General features: G+C 44.4%; 1 protein-coding gene across 4 annotated transcripts in view; it reads left to right on the top strand.

Moving 5' to 3' along the window:
- LOC147880904 (uncharacterized) overlaps window positions 1-17257 on the top strand; it is a 206704-nt gene that overhangs the window by 110001 nt on the left and 79446 nt on the right. For 3 of the 4 annotated variants that reach the window (XM_087370089.1, XM_087370090.1, XM_087370088.1), the window contains one exon: window positions 12815-12955. The exons of the other annotated variant lie outside the window; for it this stretch is intronic. In XM_087370089.1, the coding sequence (XP_087226215.1) occupies window positions 12815-12955 (141 nt within the window). The remainder of the gene's footprint in view (window positions 1-12814; window positions 12956-17257) is intronic. 4 annotated transcript variants of the gene reach the window in all.

Raw genomic sequence — 17257 nt, 5'->3', positions numbered from 1 at the left:
GATAGCTGTTTTAAGCTTGTTCAGCTGTTCCAAGGCTAGTATGTGCTTCTAGGAACTGCTTGAAGTGCTTTTCAACTTTCTGGAAAATTTTGTATGGTTGTAAGGAATCCGTACGGAATTGTACGGCTGCCTCCAGCAGGTGGCCACGGTTGTCTTTTGCTGTTCTGGACCTTTCTTCACTTTTTTCTGGCTGCGTTGTGGCTTTTGGAGCTGTTCTGGACCAGTGCAGGCTGTAGGAGGAACTTTCCCTGTTGCTTTTGGCATGCTCTCTTAGGAGGACCCAGGCACAGATCCCAAGGCAGTCATTTCGGGGCAGAGTTGTGGACCGTCTTTTCTCTACATCTTTTTCTTTTTCACTCTCTGCTCTCTACTTTCATTTTCTCTCTTCTCCCGATAGTTGGAAGCCTCTTGCACCTTGCGGGGAGCTTGGACAGAGGATAGGTGCGGGGAAGGAGCTCGCCCCTTTGCCACGGACAGCGAGAATTGGTTTCAGGTTCATTTATTCTTTGTTTCTTCTTGCTTTGCAGGTTTTTGCGTTGCATGCGTGTTCTTTGCAGTCCTTTCAGGATTCCTATAGGTTCTAGCAAGCACCCAGAGGCAAGGGTTTTCTTGTGGTAGGCCTAAGGACTGTGGATGCATGCGCCTTGAGCTCAGTTTGCCAGTGGTTTGGATGCTTGAATGCATATTCAATTGGGTCAGATCAGAGGTGGATGCTTGAGTATGCCTTGCCAGTGGGAATTCTAGTGGTGCAATTGGATTAGATGCCTTGAAGACAGTTAGAGGATTTTCAGAGAGGAACGGTGCAGGGTTGAACCCTTGTTGTAAAGCATATCCATTCAAAAGCATTAAATAAACACTGTTAGGGGTGACAAGGCATTTGGGACCAGTGGGTGCACTATGTACTATTTTGATTGAGTAGGGGCATTCTAGCCTCACCTTTGTTGTTGTTGAAGTTTGTTTCTAAGTTGTGCTAAGTGGTTGAAGTGACTGAAGCTTGCATTGTGGCTATTTATGAAGTTTATGACTGAGTAGAAGAAGATCACTGCCCTTTTAGTTATTGAAGGTCGGTTTCAGCTTCTCTTGTTCTTGTTCCTTTTTCTTGAAGCAATGAGCTTCAATATGTCCTTTCCTCTTGCAAAACCTGCAAATAATGTTCTTGTTGGTCTTCCCGTTTGCTTGTGGAAGCAAATGCTTGATCACTAGGAGAGGCAAGAGGGGCTTACTTATTATGACTGTCCTTGTCAATGAGTAGTACCACCATATCATCAAATGTGGTAGTGGCAAGGCGAACTACTTCAAGAGTTTGCTCAAAGCGGGATATCCCATTCATACTCTTCATTAGGACAGCCATCTTATCTTGATCATCAGGTTGGCTTTTCTCAAAAATACTTTGGAGTTGGTGATTTTATTACCAATCAATGCCTCAAGGCGATCCTAAATCTCCTTAGCTTTTGACTTGAAGTCCACGTGATGGATGAGAAAGTCGGCCAAGCAAAGACCAATGAGGGAAATGGCCTTTGCATTCTGTTGCTTCCAAAGCTTGTGTTGTTGCTGATCAAATAATTCAACTTTGTCATCCTCAACAACATCCCAAACACCTTCATGCATAAGGAGCAGCTGCATCTTGGTTTGCCATGTGGGAAAACCTTCCCACTTGAACTTCTCCACGAGCAGAGAACTGGAAGACAATGAAGTCATGGTGGCTAAGACCTTGATTAAGGCAGACAGCAAGCTGAGATGAAGAACCAGGAAAGGAATGGGCTGGTCTCAGGTTTCAAAACACACAACAGCCAACTCCTTGTGTGCAAAAGGGCAGATATAGGTGTCTAGTAGTGAATCCAAGTCAAAAAACAGCAAGTAGATACCTTGAAATGCAAGAATGCACCAAGGGAAGAGCAATTGTGGGCATGGAAAGCACTTCCAGTGCTGTAGCAGATCTGCAATCCTCCGAAATCCTTAAAACGGCTCAGCAGGGTGCTCCAAAGTGCAGAGAGCGGGCTGTCCACATGGAAGATGGCTCCTTTGAACAGATCGAAATATTGCAGCAAGTCACCACGTAGAAAATCGATTGATTTTGATGTGCTGAAAGGCCAGAGACACCTCGAAAGTTCCTTTGCTGTAGGCGGTTCTGCAACAGCAACCCTGAAATGAGTCGAAAACGCTATAGCAGCTCCAAACTAGGTCGAAAAAGCCTCGAAAATCTGCAACCAATCCTCACTGGTGGGTTGGCTATGCAACAGAAGCACTTGAAACCCTGATTTTGGCGATAGAATTCTTCACACGTGCAGGCGCTTGTGGCTGCAAGGTACCGACCAGCAAGCAAGGAGGGAGAAGATGCACTGACCAGCTATCCCAGAGGCTAGGCATAGCTCCAAGAGATCTCGAATGATGGCGGCTATGAAGGTAGGCTGTGGAGAGTCCCTAGCTGAGTAGGAATGAATGCAAAAGAGCTGCAAGGAGAGGTAGAAATGAGTGCAGAACTAAGGTGGCTGAGGGGAGAAGAGCTTGAGCAGAATTAGGGTTAGGGTTAGGGTTAGGGTTAGGGATGATGGTGTGGCAAGGCACCTTTGGTAGGGTTGTCGTGCTCTGACCATATTAGAAACATGATGCAAGTGAGACAGAGAGAGAGGCAGGGAAGTGAAGAAGTGGTACACAAATGTAGAATCCATGAAGGCTTTCATTCATTCATCATCACTAAATGAGACAAGTGAAGTACAAGCCTTATTTAGGCTACACACTCACACACTTGCACCAAGTGCATATGGGATAAGTCCCATAGTGATGACACGTTGGCACTCCACATGACTCATGCATGAACTAGTACAAGATCTCGTAGTACTATCCACCAACACATCACATCAACACACCCTCAGGTATCCCACTTTATGACATAGGCTACAACATTTATGACATCAAGTATCCCACTTTATGATATCTCCAACATTTATGACGTCAGGTATCCCACTTTAGGTCATAGGCTGTGCATATGGGATAAGTCCCATAGTGACGACACATTGGCACTCGCACATGACTCACGCATGAACTAGTACAAGATGTCCTAGTACTATACACCAACACATCACATTAACACACACTCAGGTATCCCAATTTATGACATAGGCTACAACATTTATGACGTGAGGTATCCCACTTTATGATATCTCCAACATTTATAACGTCTGGTACCCCACTTAAGGACATAGGCTACAACATTTAGACGGAAATGCCTTTGTCTTTGCTGTCCATTCTGGGGGTAGGTTGTCCAGGTCCACTGATAATGTCCTTGTGGATGTTGCATTTCAGTGTGTTAGTGTTGTAGGTCATGTGGATTAGTGTTATTAGGCTTTAGGATGGTATCTAGACCCTAACCTGACTCACATGCCCTTGGGTCCATGGAGGATTTGGCTCTATGGAGTGTCCCCATAAAGTATGTGTAGTGGCACCGTTGGGAGTGGAGTGGATTGATGCAGGGACCAAGGAGTGGATTGATGCAAGGACCAAGGGAAGATAGTAATGCCAGGAACTTTCAGCTCAGCCGAAGAGGTTGGAAGCCCATCAGAGCTCCTCATTGGGAGAATTTTCAGATTTATGCTGATTTGCAAATATCCTTTTGGAAGAGACTCTAAAAATCCCTCAGGAATAGAAAAATCACTCTTTTCTTTTTGCTTTCTATCGATGGAGGGATTGCAATGAGTGAGTGGGCAGCCTCTACTTGCACTTGTTGCCTCTTTGCTGAAGAGTCTATTAAGCATTGTTTATGGGCTCCAGACAAGCGAGGATCATCTGACAGGGGATTGCTAGTCTAATGAGCACCTTTAATTCTTCTTCCTTCTTCATGACCAGGGGCTCAATGGCTGCTCTCTCTTTCGGGCCTCATGTATTTTATGAGAGACATGACTCTTCTTGGGATCTTTCGTTTCGACGGCATTTGGTTGAGTCATGCTTTCGTTGTGAGGTGCACGGCTCTCCTTGTTAGAATTATAGATATAATTCAGCAGTGACCAATGTAACTTAATAAGCTAGTTAGGGGCACTTTTCCCTCTTTAAGAGGTTTTTCCCCCTCACCGCAGTAAGTCCACTAACTATGGTTAGTGACTACTAAGGTTTTGTCACTAGGACAAAACCTTATCTCTCACTCTTTCAGTTGTACTCTCACACTCTTCTATTGCAACTAAGCTCTCAAGCTTTCAGCTCTCAGCTCACTCTCTTGCTCTCTCTCTCTCCCCAAATCTTAGATTTGGTATCAGAGCAGATCGTGCTCTTGGGACCTGCTCCCTGCTCCCGGACTCTAGCTCTCGCGAGCTCCCTTTGCTGGCCGTACCTTCTATCTGCTGTAGCTCGTCATCCCGTACAGTGCCGTACATTCCGTATAGGTTCATACGGACCTGCTACTCCAGCACGTACGCACCTGCGTTGACGCCCATACCAGCACACCTGCAATCTCACCGTCCGTACATGCGATCGTATGATTCGCCGTTCGTACCTCCGACCGTACGATTCGCCGTCTGTACCTGTGACCATACGATTCATTGTCGTACCTGTCGTACCAGCGTGTACCTATTGTTGCCGTACATGCGCTTACACCCCGTACAACAGGTCGTCGTACCTGCTTCCGCACAGTTCGTCGTACACATGTACGTCACCGTACATCCGCGATCTGCTCGTCCGTACATCAGTACAAGCTCATCTGCACGTGTGGCAGATCTGTACCTGCTCATCCGTACTCTATCGTATAACTGTACCTGCTCATCGGTACTCATCGTACCAGCAGATCTGGTGTTATTTGTGCAGACATTTGTAGTCTTTTGCAGTCATTTGGGTATTTTCGGATTCATAGTTTCTTGTGAAGCAGACATTGCAGGCAGATTCAGAGGTTTAGCCCAAAAATTTGGGGCTTTCTGCTGAAATTGCAAAATTTGGGGCTTTCTGTGCTTTTGCCCCTTTCTGGTTGCAATTTCAAGCTCGAAATTTGGGGCTTTCAGTTTTGCAGTATAATTTCTTGCAGAAATTTGGGGATTTTGTGATTACACTGCAATTTCGTAGTGAAATTTGGGGCTTTTGCAGATAGAGCGCAATTCTTGCAACATTTGGGGCTTTTGATCAATTTGCCGCTTTCTGGTTGCAATTTCAGGCCTATTTTGGGGCTTTTGTGTTGGGAGAGTAATTTTGGAGATTTCAGTTCATACTGCCTTTCTTGAAGTGTTTTGCAGCACTTTTGGCAGATTCTAGAGAGTTTTTGATGCTTGGGCAGATTTCTGACAGTGCAAGTGCAGAAATCTGAGTTGCATTTACAGCCAGTGCTTGGCTGTGTTTTTTGGGAGTTGTGCATTTCATTCCCAGTAAGGGAATTCAGTTTTGTATCTGCTAAAAACTCTTTCTCAGATATGGCCCAGCAAAATCAGAATGATTTCCCGTTCGGTGGTCTTTCACAGGAAGACAAGTTGGACGGTACCAACTACTCCCTATGGAGTTTTATGGTACGCAATATTCTGATTTCTCGCAATTTATGGGATTATGTGAATAGGGATGAGATCCGACCAGCAGGTATGGCACCTAATACCCCTCCCCAGCAAGGAGGTGGAAGAGGTCGTGCACAGGGTACAGCTGTAGGACAAGTTGTTGGTGCAGCTATAGCCACTACTCCAGAGCAGAAGAGATGGGATTCACGGGATGCCTTAGCTTTGTCATGCATCTCTCTTTCAGTGAAAAGATTTATCATTCCGCATATCCGGTCGTGTAAGACCTCGAAGGCAGCGTGGGATATCTTAGAAAGCATGTATGCAGCCCGGAATGAAAAGAGAGTTAAGTAATACACATATGGTAGAGGGTGACTCCATGTCAGTCCACCTCACAAAGCTACAGGATCTCAGAGAGCAATTATTGAACATTGATGAGATTATTCCTGATTCAGAGATGATTACCACCACTCTGAATTCTCTTCCTGAGTCTTATCTCAGCTTTCATACCTCGCTAAACTTATCATTGAGGGGGGGTGCAAATCCTCTCACTTTTCATGAGTTGATAGCACTTCTGCTTCAGGAAGAGCAGACCAGGAAAAACTTGGCTTCACGTGCAGGTGAACAAGCTACGCTCTCAAAGTTCACAAGTCAAAAATAAAGGGACAGGCTAAGACATCAATAAATCAGCCTTCCAGTGGGTCAGGACAGCCTTCACAAAAGGCTAAAAATGATGCAAGTAAGCCCAAGAAGAAGGGTTTTTGTCATTACTACAAAAAGCCAGGTCATCACATTGCAGAATGCAGGAAAAGGCTTGCAAAAGAGAAGAAAAACAGCTCCGGTATGGCTGTTTCAGATTCAGCTCCTCATGCATTTGACAATGGGGATGCTGCAGCCAACTTTGTTGGACAGGATTATGCCTTTTATCTTGCATTTCAGATTCTAGGCTGGCTGTTCTAGATGCTCGGGATAGTACAGCCACTTGTAATGATGATACATATGCCTTCATCATGGCTGAGTCTGCCCTTCACCTCCGGAGTGCCGACAGAAACTCAGTACGAAGACTTTGTATAAATGGATGCTCAAGTATGTGTGGGTGTGTGGATTTGTATGTGTGAGAGCATATTTTTATACTATGGTCTACACCCACTGTTGGGCGCTGATGACGTCAGTGGGGATGTCATAGTAGCTAGTCCCTGCTATGCATGATGGAGTTTATGGTTTTCAACCTTGTGAGTGACTATCATGAGATTGAAACTGCACTATGTTGTATTTTTAAAGAATGAGTTTGGGAATGTTTCCTGGATTCATCTAGGTATATGATACATATGCCTTTTTGACTTGCAGTTATGATCCTTCCACGGATGCATCAGCTTTCAGTGTCAATGAAACACTGAATACTTGGTATTTTGAAAGCATTGGTAAGAAAGTGTCTCTTTACTTCCTTGCATCCACCTCCCATTGGTAAGAAAGTCACTTGTGCCAACAACTCGTCATATTCAGTACGTGGTACAGGAGAAGTTGAGCTTACCGCCATTGATGGTTCAGTTTTCAGACTTTCAGATGTCTTGTATGTGCCCGGTATCACCAAGAATCTCCTTTCAGTGTCCACTCTTAACAGGGCTAGATTTCAGATCATCTTTGAGGATGACAAATGTGCTGTCCGGGACAGAGAAAATGATTATGCCTTGAGATTATCTGGTACTCTGCTGCGTGGGCTTTTTCAGCTTGATCTTTTTGAGAAAAGAGCAGCCCATGCTCTTGCAGTTTCTACTCCTACTGCTGCCATGCAGAATGCAGAGTTATGGCATGCCAGATATGGCCACATGCATTACAACAGCTTGATGACACTTCAGAAGCACTCTATGGTTGATGCATTGCCACCTCTTGAGATACCTCCTCCACATGCCTGTGAAGGGTGCATTTTAGGCAAGATGCACAGATTCCCCTTAAAAAAGGATGGTTCAGTTAAAGCTGTCCGGAAATTACAGCTTATACACAGTGATGTCTGTGGTCCCATGAGGACTCCATCATTGGGTAATCATCTCTACTTTTATTCATGATTACTCCAATTTTACTCGGGTCTTTGGACTGAAGCGCAAATCGGAAGTGTTCATGGTGTTTAAACACTTTTCAGCCATGGTTGAAAATGAAACTGGACTCAAGATACAGACATTGCGCACAGATAGAGGTGGGGAATACTTGTCTGCAGATTTTGATGCTTTTCTGAAAGGCAAGGGTATTGTGCATCAGCTCACAGTGAGGCTGACCCCTCAGCAAAATGGCAAAGCTGAGAGGAAAAATAGAACTCTTATGGAGATGGACAGATGTATGCTGAAAAGCAAACACATGCCTCACAAATTCTGGCTTGAAGGTCTAATGTGTGCAAACTACATCTTAAATCGGGCTCCCACTAAGGCTTTGAAAACAAAAACTCCCTATGAAGTCTGGAATGGGAGAAAGCCTTCAGTGGATCATTTCCGAGTCTTTGGATGCCTTACATATGCTCATGTGCCAGTTGAATTTCGGCATAAGTTGTTAGATAAGGCAATTAAGTGCATATTTGTTGGGTCCAGTGTTGAAAGCAAGGGGTACCATCTCTACAATCTTGCTACACGCAAGATCATTGTCAGTAGAGATGTGATATTTGCAGAACATTCAGCTCACACTCAGGCTGAATTTCATATGCCTTCTTCTTCAGAGGATGTTTTTGAGGGGTTGCTACCCATTGCCTTGGGTTCCCCTGCTGATATTTCTGATGCAAATCAGAATTTACAGTCACCTCCCGATGCTCCAGTTCAGACACAGGATGTCTTGCCACCTCCACAGATAGTGGAACAAATAGTTCAGCAAGAAATTGCAGACATATATGCAGCAAAAAACGTCCCAAACTGGCTGTTACAAACTCTCAGGGAGAGTAAGATTGATGCTCCATTACCTGGCAAGACTCGCAGTGCAGTAAGGCACATGGAAGGTGCTAATTCAGTGGAATCAGCATATGCAGGTACTCTTCTCGATGAGGAGGAGCCTGCAACATTCGAAGAAGCAAAGGACAATGTGCATTGGATGAATGCCATGCACGATGAGTTGCAGTCCATTAAGAAAAATCAGACTGGGATGTCGTAGACTTGCCACCAGGTAAACATGCCATTGGTACACGATGGGTTTTCAAGGTAAAACGGAAGCCGGATGGCTCCATTGACAGATACAAGGCAAGGCTGGTTGCTAAAGGCTATGCTCAGAAAAAGGGCATATATTATGAGGAGACTTTTGCTCCTACATCCCGGATGACCACCATCCGATATGTTATTGCAATGGCTGCACATTTTGAGTGGAATGTTCATCAGTTGGACATTAAAACAGCCTTCCTAAACGGAGACTTGTTGGAAGAGGTTTATGTCAAACAACCTCCAGGCTTTGAAATTACAGCAAATGCACTTCAGGTATGCAAGCTAAACAAAGCTTTGTATGGGCTGAAACAGGCCCCTCGTGCATGATATGCTAAGATTCATGCCTTTTTGACCAGCAAGGGGCTGCATAATAGTCCTATTGAGAGCACCCTCTACATCAAGAAGGATGGGGGGGAAATTTTAGTCATCATTCTTTATGTCAATGACTTACTGCTCACAGGGTCCAATGAAGATAATATTGCAGATTTCAAAGCTGATTTGACCAACTTTGACATGTCAGATTTGGGGTTTGGGGATCCAGTTCTCTCAAGAGAGACGTGGCACTGTTATGTCTCAGTCCAAGTATGTGCAGAAACTCTTGGGCAGATTCAACATGCATGATTGTAAGCCCATAGCCACTCCCATGGAGCCGGGGCTGAAACTCACAATGCATGATGTAGGAGAATCAGTTGATGCCACATTTTATAGTCAGGCTGTTGGATGCCTCATCTATCTCTGCAACACTAGACCTGATATTCAGTTTGCAGTATCTCAGGTGAGCAGGTATATGCACAGCCCAAAAACTATGCATTGGCAGGTAGTTAAGCGCATCTTCCGTTATTTGCAGGGCACGAAGTCTTTTGGCTTGTTATTTCCCAGGGGGGGTGACTAGCAGATGCATGCCTACAGTGATTCAGATTGGGCTGGTGATTATGACACTAGGCAGCCCACTAGTGGCAATTGTTTCTTTTTGGGTAAAGCTTGCATTTCTTGGATGAGCAAGAAACAATCTACAGTGGCTACCTCATCATGTGAAGCTGAGTACAGGGCAGCTTTCACAGCAACAGTTGAATGTGTCTGGTTGCGTCGTCTATTTGCTGATCTTCATCTGTCATTGGAGGGTCCTTCTCCAATTCTCACTGATAGTCAGAGTGCCATTGCAGTGGCAAAGAATCCAGTGTTTCATGCTCGCACGAAGCACATTGAGGTTCACTATCACTACGTCAGAGAGAAGTTGCATGCAGGAGAGATCAGTATGATCTTTGTGTGCACACATGACAATGTTGTAGATATTTTCACCAAAGCACTTCCACGTGAAAAGTTTGAGGCATTTTGCAGTGCCTTGAACTTATATCCGTTTGGTGACTGGTGTTAGAACTATAGATATAATTCAGGAGTGACCAATGTAACTTAATAAGCTAGTTAGGGGCACTTTTCTCTCTTTAAGAGGTTTTTCCCCCTAATCGCAGTTAGTCCACTAACTATGGTTAGTGACTACTAAGGTTTTGTTACTAGGACGAAACCTTATCTCTCACTCTTTCAGTTGTACTCTCACACTCTTCTATTGCAACTAAGCTCTAAAGATTTCAGCTCTCAGCTCACTCTCTTGCTCTCTCTCTCTCTCTCCCCAAATCTTACACTCCTTACAAATCTCCACATGCCTTGGTGGATACTCCTTGGAAGATATTGGCACCATTTCCACGTGGCATATGTGGAGATTTGGATGCACAGAGGCTTTGGATGGTTCCTAGATTCACCCTTCACAGAATTGGCCAGTATTTGGACAGATACTGTACACACTTTGAAGGCCATTTGGGTGAGCATGCAGTGGTCTTCACTAGCTGCTTCTGGCTGGCCGCCGGAGGACTGCTTTTCTTAGGGAGTCGAGTGGCTCTTCATTTTTCTCGGAGCCCGCCACAAGGTTGTCATGGTTGCATCTGCCAAGAGAACTATTTTCCTTAGGAGTGGAGTGGCTCCTCATTTTTCTCGGAGTCCTCCATAGGGTTGAGGCTGCACTTTGAGCCTCAACCTTGGACTTTTTCTAGCTCTCTTGTGTGAGCATGATTTTGCCCTCTTAGGGTGCTTGTCTTCTCATGCATGATGTATTTTTTCCAATGAGCTTTACTCTTGGAGTTTCTTTCATAGTTAACAGAAGTCTTTTCTTTAGAAAAAAAGAAAGAGAAAGACTTTGAGCAACAAAGAGAGCTGGTATATTGCTTGACTAAGGAGCAATGGCAGATATCTTAACTAAATGGCTTGCAAAATCAAGCAAGAGAAGTTTTCCAACATGATGGTGTTGAGTCAAATCAATTTATTGAGCCAACCATGGGGTGGTTAGGATTATTAAAGATTTCCAAAACTTTGGTCCTAGGAGAACCATGCCATGACATTGTGTTGGGAGATTTCAAAGTTTCTAGATGCTTCTCTAGGGCTGATAATGACCCTTTTGTACTTGGGCACCAAGGCAATAAATCTTCCCCTTGTAACATGGTAATGAATATGCTGGAACAGGGTTTTCCCTTGCAATAATAGCATGATTGTCTCTGCTAGCAGAATAGATAGTGAATTTTAATGGGTGGAACAATTCAAATAGGGAGTGGGGGTTTGGAAAAGGGCATACTGTGATGAAACGTTTTCTTCATTTCCTTTTTAGATATTCGATCGTATTATTCCTTGTTCGGGCCTTATTTCGGAGCTTTAAAGATCTTTCCGATGCTTCTCTAATGCACTGGGAAATGTCTTTCAAGCTTCTTCCTTCTATGTAGTTGGATTTGATGTTTTCCAAGGTAGAGCTCTATAGAGAGGGCCTTACTAGGGGTGGATTCGCTGTCACACAGGTTACGTGCATCATAGGCAGAATGGCATTTCACTTATAAATGAGTCTAAGGGTGGGTTCTAATAGCATGGTGCAAGCTATTCATCTCATAATCCCCCTTGAATGGGGATGAAAAGGTACTGTGAGGGAATTGAGGATTGTAGGGTATGTGGCTCACTTCGTGATGATTGTGAATCTTGGCTACACAAACTTGGAGTCTTGAAATTTCTCATGAGCTCTCGCTGGAGCTCTCATGATGGTAGGCTTAGTGGAAGGAGATAATTGTCACAGAGGATTTCTTTGGTTGACAGCCTTCGATCTGTGTTAGGGGCTTTGGCTTGTTGGAGAGATTTTCTTTACTGTGGATTAAAGGAGATCTTGGGGAAGTGTTCTGGCCCAAATGGATGTAACAAAGAGGGGAGACCTTCTATGGGTACATCATGTGTATCCGGGGTAGTGCCTTGAGGTGAATTCACATTGGATTACCATGATATCACAGGGCAGCACAAAACATTTTAGGAGATGAAATAATTGTCCACTTGCATGCATTTTGCCAAAAGAGGGCTTACTGGTTGGACGGTAACCTGTAGTCATGGGCACGGTAAGACTGTCCTTAAAAACCTGGAGTTGTGAAAGGCAGTTCTGAGTGCCTGTGCTCTCCACTTAGCACGTCTTGCAAGTCTAAATCAGGGTTTTCGAAATCTTGGAGCTTGATGTGCCCATGTTTTGTTACTGGTTGGATGCTGGCATGGTGACCAAATGATCTTTTGTGTGGCCATTTATGAGGAAGTATTACCCTATAGTCATTGGTGAGATGGCAAGTCTGACTATAGCTAACGATATACTGGTACTGGAAGAGGCTACCATGCAGTGTGATCTAGCTTGGCAAATTTGAATAGCCTTGTGGTTTGGAGCCTCTTGATTTGCAAGCTCCTGTCAATTATTGAAGGCAGTTTTAGAGTTTGGTAGAAATCTTACCTGGCTTCTGAATGAACCTCGTATTTCTGTTGAGCAGCAGGTGGAAATTTTCTACAGTAGCAGTCATGCAGTCATGCAGACACTTCTCTTGCAAACTTTGATTCTGAGTTTTTGCTTGAAAAATTGGAAGATTTGCCATACCCTGCTACGTTGTTCCTAGTAAAGAGTTTAGATGTCAAACTTTGTCAAGTATGTCAAGCCCTACTTGAGAGGGCAACCTGTTTTGTTTCAGGGATTTATGCAGCTTCACTATTGTACCAGAGTCTTTCTGTGGTTAATTTTTCTTAACAAGAAGGGTATCTGAAGAACTCAAAAGGAACGTGAGGGAGATGCATGAAATTGCAATAGAATGTTGCACATTTGGCCAATTTTAATACTTGTGATGCATGTTTCAGGAGGGTATCAAGATAGCCACCTCTGACAACGAGTATCGGGGTAGTGGTCAGCCAAAGGGTTATTTAGGTTCAGAAGACAATGATGCTGCAGAAGCATGTGAAGCCATAATGCGAGAGCTTCCCACTCCTGCAACCCTCGCAGTAATCTCTATTATTCCTGACCTCCGCGTTGTCTTTTTTTGGGGGGGGGGGGAGGGGGGATTGTCAGTTCATGTCTTTGAAAAACATGCATTATGGGATATGGGGCTGCCTTATTCTCTGAGCTATGTCTAGGTGCTTGCTTTGTTTTGGCATGGATTTTTAGTTTTATCTAAAAAAGGATAGGAGCTCTTAAGTTTTGTGAATTGTAGAAATGATTGCCGGCAGGATCTTTGTGTTTGTGGAATGAGTTATCTGTGAACAGATGCACTGTTTTTTTGGAAGCATGCCAACACGAATCCCTTGGATGTACGCTGTGGAATGCACGCTATCATGACATTTTGAGAGAGAGAGAGAAGAGGAAGAAGATATATTAACGTCCATAGGAGACCTCGCGGGTCTGTGGGACAAAAAAACACACACCAAAATCATCAACATCAGTTAGAGACTGAGAGTCTTTGGGGGAGTATATCATCTCAGCCCCAGTATATTTAGATGCATAACTAGCTACTAATTTTATCTTAGAAAAAGAAAATGGCCTGAGCAACATCAGTTTAAGACTGAGAGTCTTTGGGTTCACGGATCAAGGCTTGTAAGTTCAACATGCCTTTGTTTGAGCTGATTCGGGGTACGCTCCTCAGATGTCCATATCTGTGTGCCTTTCAATTCATTTGTTTGTCGGAGAATCTTGATTCTACCTGCCCTCTCTGTGAACTCAACTTGTACTTGTGTTCCCTTCTGAGAGATTCAATTGATGTCAGTTTCATCCCATTCTATCTGTGGTATCTCCTTCTTGAGACTTGTGATCTTCTCTTCTACTGTGTATCCCTTTGTAAAATCATCTGCAGGACAGCCCATACAGTCCTCCAGCAGTCCCCCTATGCACAATCTCTACTTGTTTTTTGCTATGGCTTCCTGCTCTTTTACCTCCTTATATAGATCTGCTTTGTTGTTTTTGTTGTTGGCTAGAATAGCCATCGCTTTCTTGGCTGAGCTTACCTGAGTGGTGATCATCTCTTCAACTTTGGAGACAAGTGTTGGCGCAACTGGAGATGTGTTGCATTTTCCATAGCCTCTGCAATAATTTCTTGATTGGCTTTGCTCTCCATCTCCTTCACCTTTCTTCCAAGAGCTGCAACCATAAGCCTGAGCTCTCTCACTTCTTGCTGTAGAAAGTATATTTACTCTTGTGGATCAAATCCAATCCTCCGCTTGTAGCCATTATGGTAGTCATAAGAGCATAGTTGGTGGTTTCAACCTGAATTGCTTTGCCTTTTTGAGCATATTATAAACAGCCCATTTTCCTTCCTTGTGAGCATCCTTCACTTTAGCCAATTTAGTGGCCTTCATTTTGAGCTGAGTTGGGGTGAGCTCCTCTGCTATCCATATTTTAGTGCCTTTCAGCTTATTGGTTTGCTTAAGAATCTTGCTTCTTTTCATCTTGTTTTGGAAGCATGCTTTGGCGTGTGTCCCGTCTTGTAAGACACCTAGTACATCTTCAGCATCCCATTCTAGTTGTGGGGTTATTTCCATGATATTTTCCAGTTTTTCCTTTTGAGTTCCTTCAAACCAGCCCTCTGGTAGCCACCCTCTTTTCCTATTCTTGTACTTCTTCATACACATCCGATTTGTTAACTTTAGTGTCCACTGTTGCTGTAATTTCCTGTTTTACTGATTGGAGCTGATTTGTGACAAGGTCCTGGACTTCAGTCACCATTTGTGTTGTCGGTGCTGCTGTATTGTGTATCTGTACTACCTCGTGAATAATTTCCTGTTTCCTTGTGCTTCCCATGCATCTGTTTTCCTGCTGTAAGTAATAAATATGCTCTTGTGGGTCTATCATGCTTACCATTCTCTTCTGCTGTAGATAGTTCTTTGCATATGGGGAAGGCGTCTTTGCAAACACATAGGAGGGAGGCGAGGGGAGAGATGCAACAGAGGAATATAGTGCTTTTGTTGGGGTCAAGATAAGTGTCTTGATCTTGGGGAAGGCCACAGGTGTCTTGGCATCCCCATCCATAGTGGCCTGCATATATATATATATTTTTGCAAGAAAATTACTTCATTAAGTATGAATGAAAACCGCAAGAGCAAGCTCAAATGCGGGAGTACATCATGCAATGCATGAGGAAAAATAAAAACAGCTCAAAATGAGATTATAAAGAACCAAGGCGGAGGCTGAAAATGCCATCTCAACCTTGAAGGAGACTCATAAAAGAAAGGAGATCCTCTCCAAACTCTGAAAAAAGTAACTCTCCTGGCAGTGGCTGCTCTGAAGGATCCCTGCATGCTCGCCCAAATGGCCATCAGAAAGTGTACCGTGTCGGTCGAAATATTGGCCATAGTCTGGGAATGGTGAACGTGGATACCCTCCATCGCCTTTGTACACCTGGCTCTCCAAATATGCCAAGCTGCAATGCTAGCCAAAATCTCCCAACACATGTCCACTGAGGCATGAGAAGCTCTGCAAGGAATGAAGGGGACATCTTGAAGGGAACAAGACTCCACTGAGTGTCGCCGTACAATGAAAGTTGGATCTGGATCATGTCCCTCGAAAAACACCTGTGGGCGAGTAAGAGATAACCAAGCCACTGAACCCCAGGTCATATAGAAAGGTGCTATATGAAAGATGCTGGAAATCCTAGCAACACCTTTCCAAATCGTCCTCGCCTATCTGCACTCCCAAAGGCAATGCTGTACTGACTCAACTGTCATATGACAATGAGGACAAGTAGGGTCAGCCCCGAACCTGGATCTCCACAAGTTCACTGCAATCCGTCCATGAATAGAAAGCCAAAAGAAAAGAGTGATCTTTCTATTTCCGAGGGATTTCCAAAGCCTACGCCAAATCTTCTTTTGAACCACTGCGAAAATTTGAAAACTATCCCAATGTGGCGTTCTGGAGGGGCTCCAACCTCTACTGCTGAGCTGAAATCTCCAGGCATTTCTAATTGTGTAGCGAAAGAAGGCAAGGCTCTTCTGTCGGTGCCCCTCATCAATCTATTCCCACTCCCTTGGGTCCAACTGCAAGAACCTTATAAGGGAACCACCATACAGCCAGAGTCTCCAAGACCCCAACGCAAGGAGAATAGGATCAGGGTCAAGATACCACTGTGAGTCCCTGCCCCACTCCATGAATCCTGCAATCCGGACAGGCTGAAATGCAACCTCTAAAAGAATATCATCAGAAGATCTGATAAGTCTGCCTCCCGACTAAACATCAAAGACAAGGGTATCCTCATGTGCATCCTGCAATGCAATGATCTGTAACGGAATGCCCGTCCCTGAAAACACTCCCCACCAAGTGGACTCTGTAAGCGGCATGTCATCTGTGTCAATCCACTCTGGTGGAATGGCTGCCTGTATCTGCTGTATCCTGAGTGCACTCCCTCTAAGGTGGCCAACTGCTAAAAGTCTCTGATCCTCTAGAAGTCTCATAAAGGCCTGCCAAGCGCCTACTGTAGAGGCAGGTCCCCTCTCCCATCTAGACCACTGCATATAATGTGACACTCCAAGTGGTCTACCATGATCATCCAAAATCGAGTCATTCCACATGACTGGCTGCATGTGAATTGGGTGGAACTCTGCGAAGTGTGTTTCTGAAGCAGCCCCAAGCTTTTAGAATAGCAGCCATGAGAGGGGAAGAAGGAGATTTGAGATGGGCTGAAGTAAAGATCCATCTGCTACTGTCCAACCAATCTGCCCCATGAGAAGGGACACAAGACTGAATGTTGCGTGAGAAAAAATCCTTCCAGGGCTCCTATCCAAGCATCAATCCACGTACTACAAATTTGCAAAGTAAGGCCATACAAAGTTCGGATCAATAATATTGAGACCTCCTTCTCCTGTGGGGAGAATGAGGGTCTCCCAAGCCACCCTGGCTACAACATCTGAGGTGCCATCTAAACCACTCCATAGAAATTTCCTGATAGGTCTCATGAGCTGAGCGATACAACCTCTAGATTTGCACGAACATGAGCACACAAACTAGGCAATGGCCAATAAGACCTGGTTCACAACCACAACTCTGGATGCAAGGTCAAGTCTAGCTAAACTCCAAAAGATGAGTTTCCTCATGATACTCTCTAACACGGGAGGGAACTGCTATGCTTGAGAGATGCCCACCTCAACTTGGCATCCCAGATATCTAACGGAGACTCCCCTCTGAATCCAAGTGAACCCTATGTCATTCCCCGAGAGTGGAGTGTCCTCATCACTGATCCAAAAACCATTGGATTTGTTTTAATTTATATGTGCACGTGCCGCAATGCAAAACAAATCCAAAGCCATCCTGAATGAATTCAG

Source organism: Dipteris shenzhenensis, chromosome 31 (assembly GCF_047967505.1).
Source record: "Dipteris shenzhenensis isolate YYH24624 ecotype China chromosome 31, Dip_SZ_1.0, whole genome shotgun sequence".
NCBI lineage: Eukaryota > Viridiplantae > Streptophyta > Polypodiopsida > Gleicheniales > Dipteridaceae > Dipteris > Dipteris shenzhenensis.
Note: the sequence above shows the minus strand (reverse complement) of the source record. Positions and strands in the feature narration are given on the sequence as shown.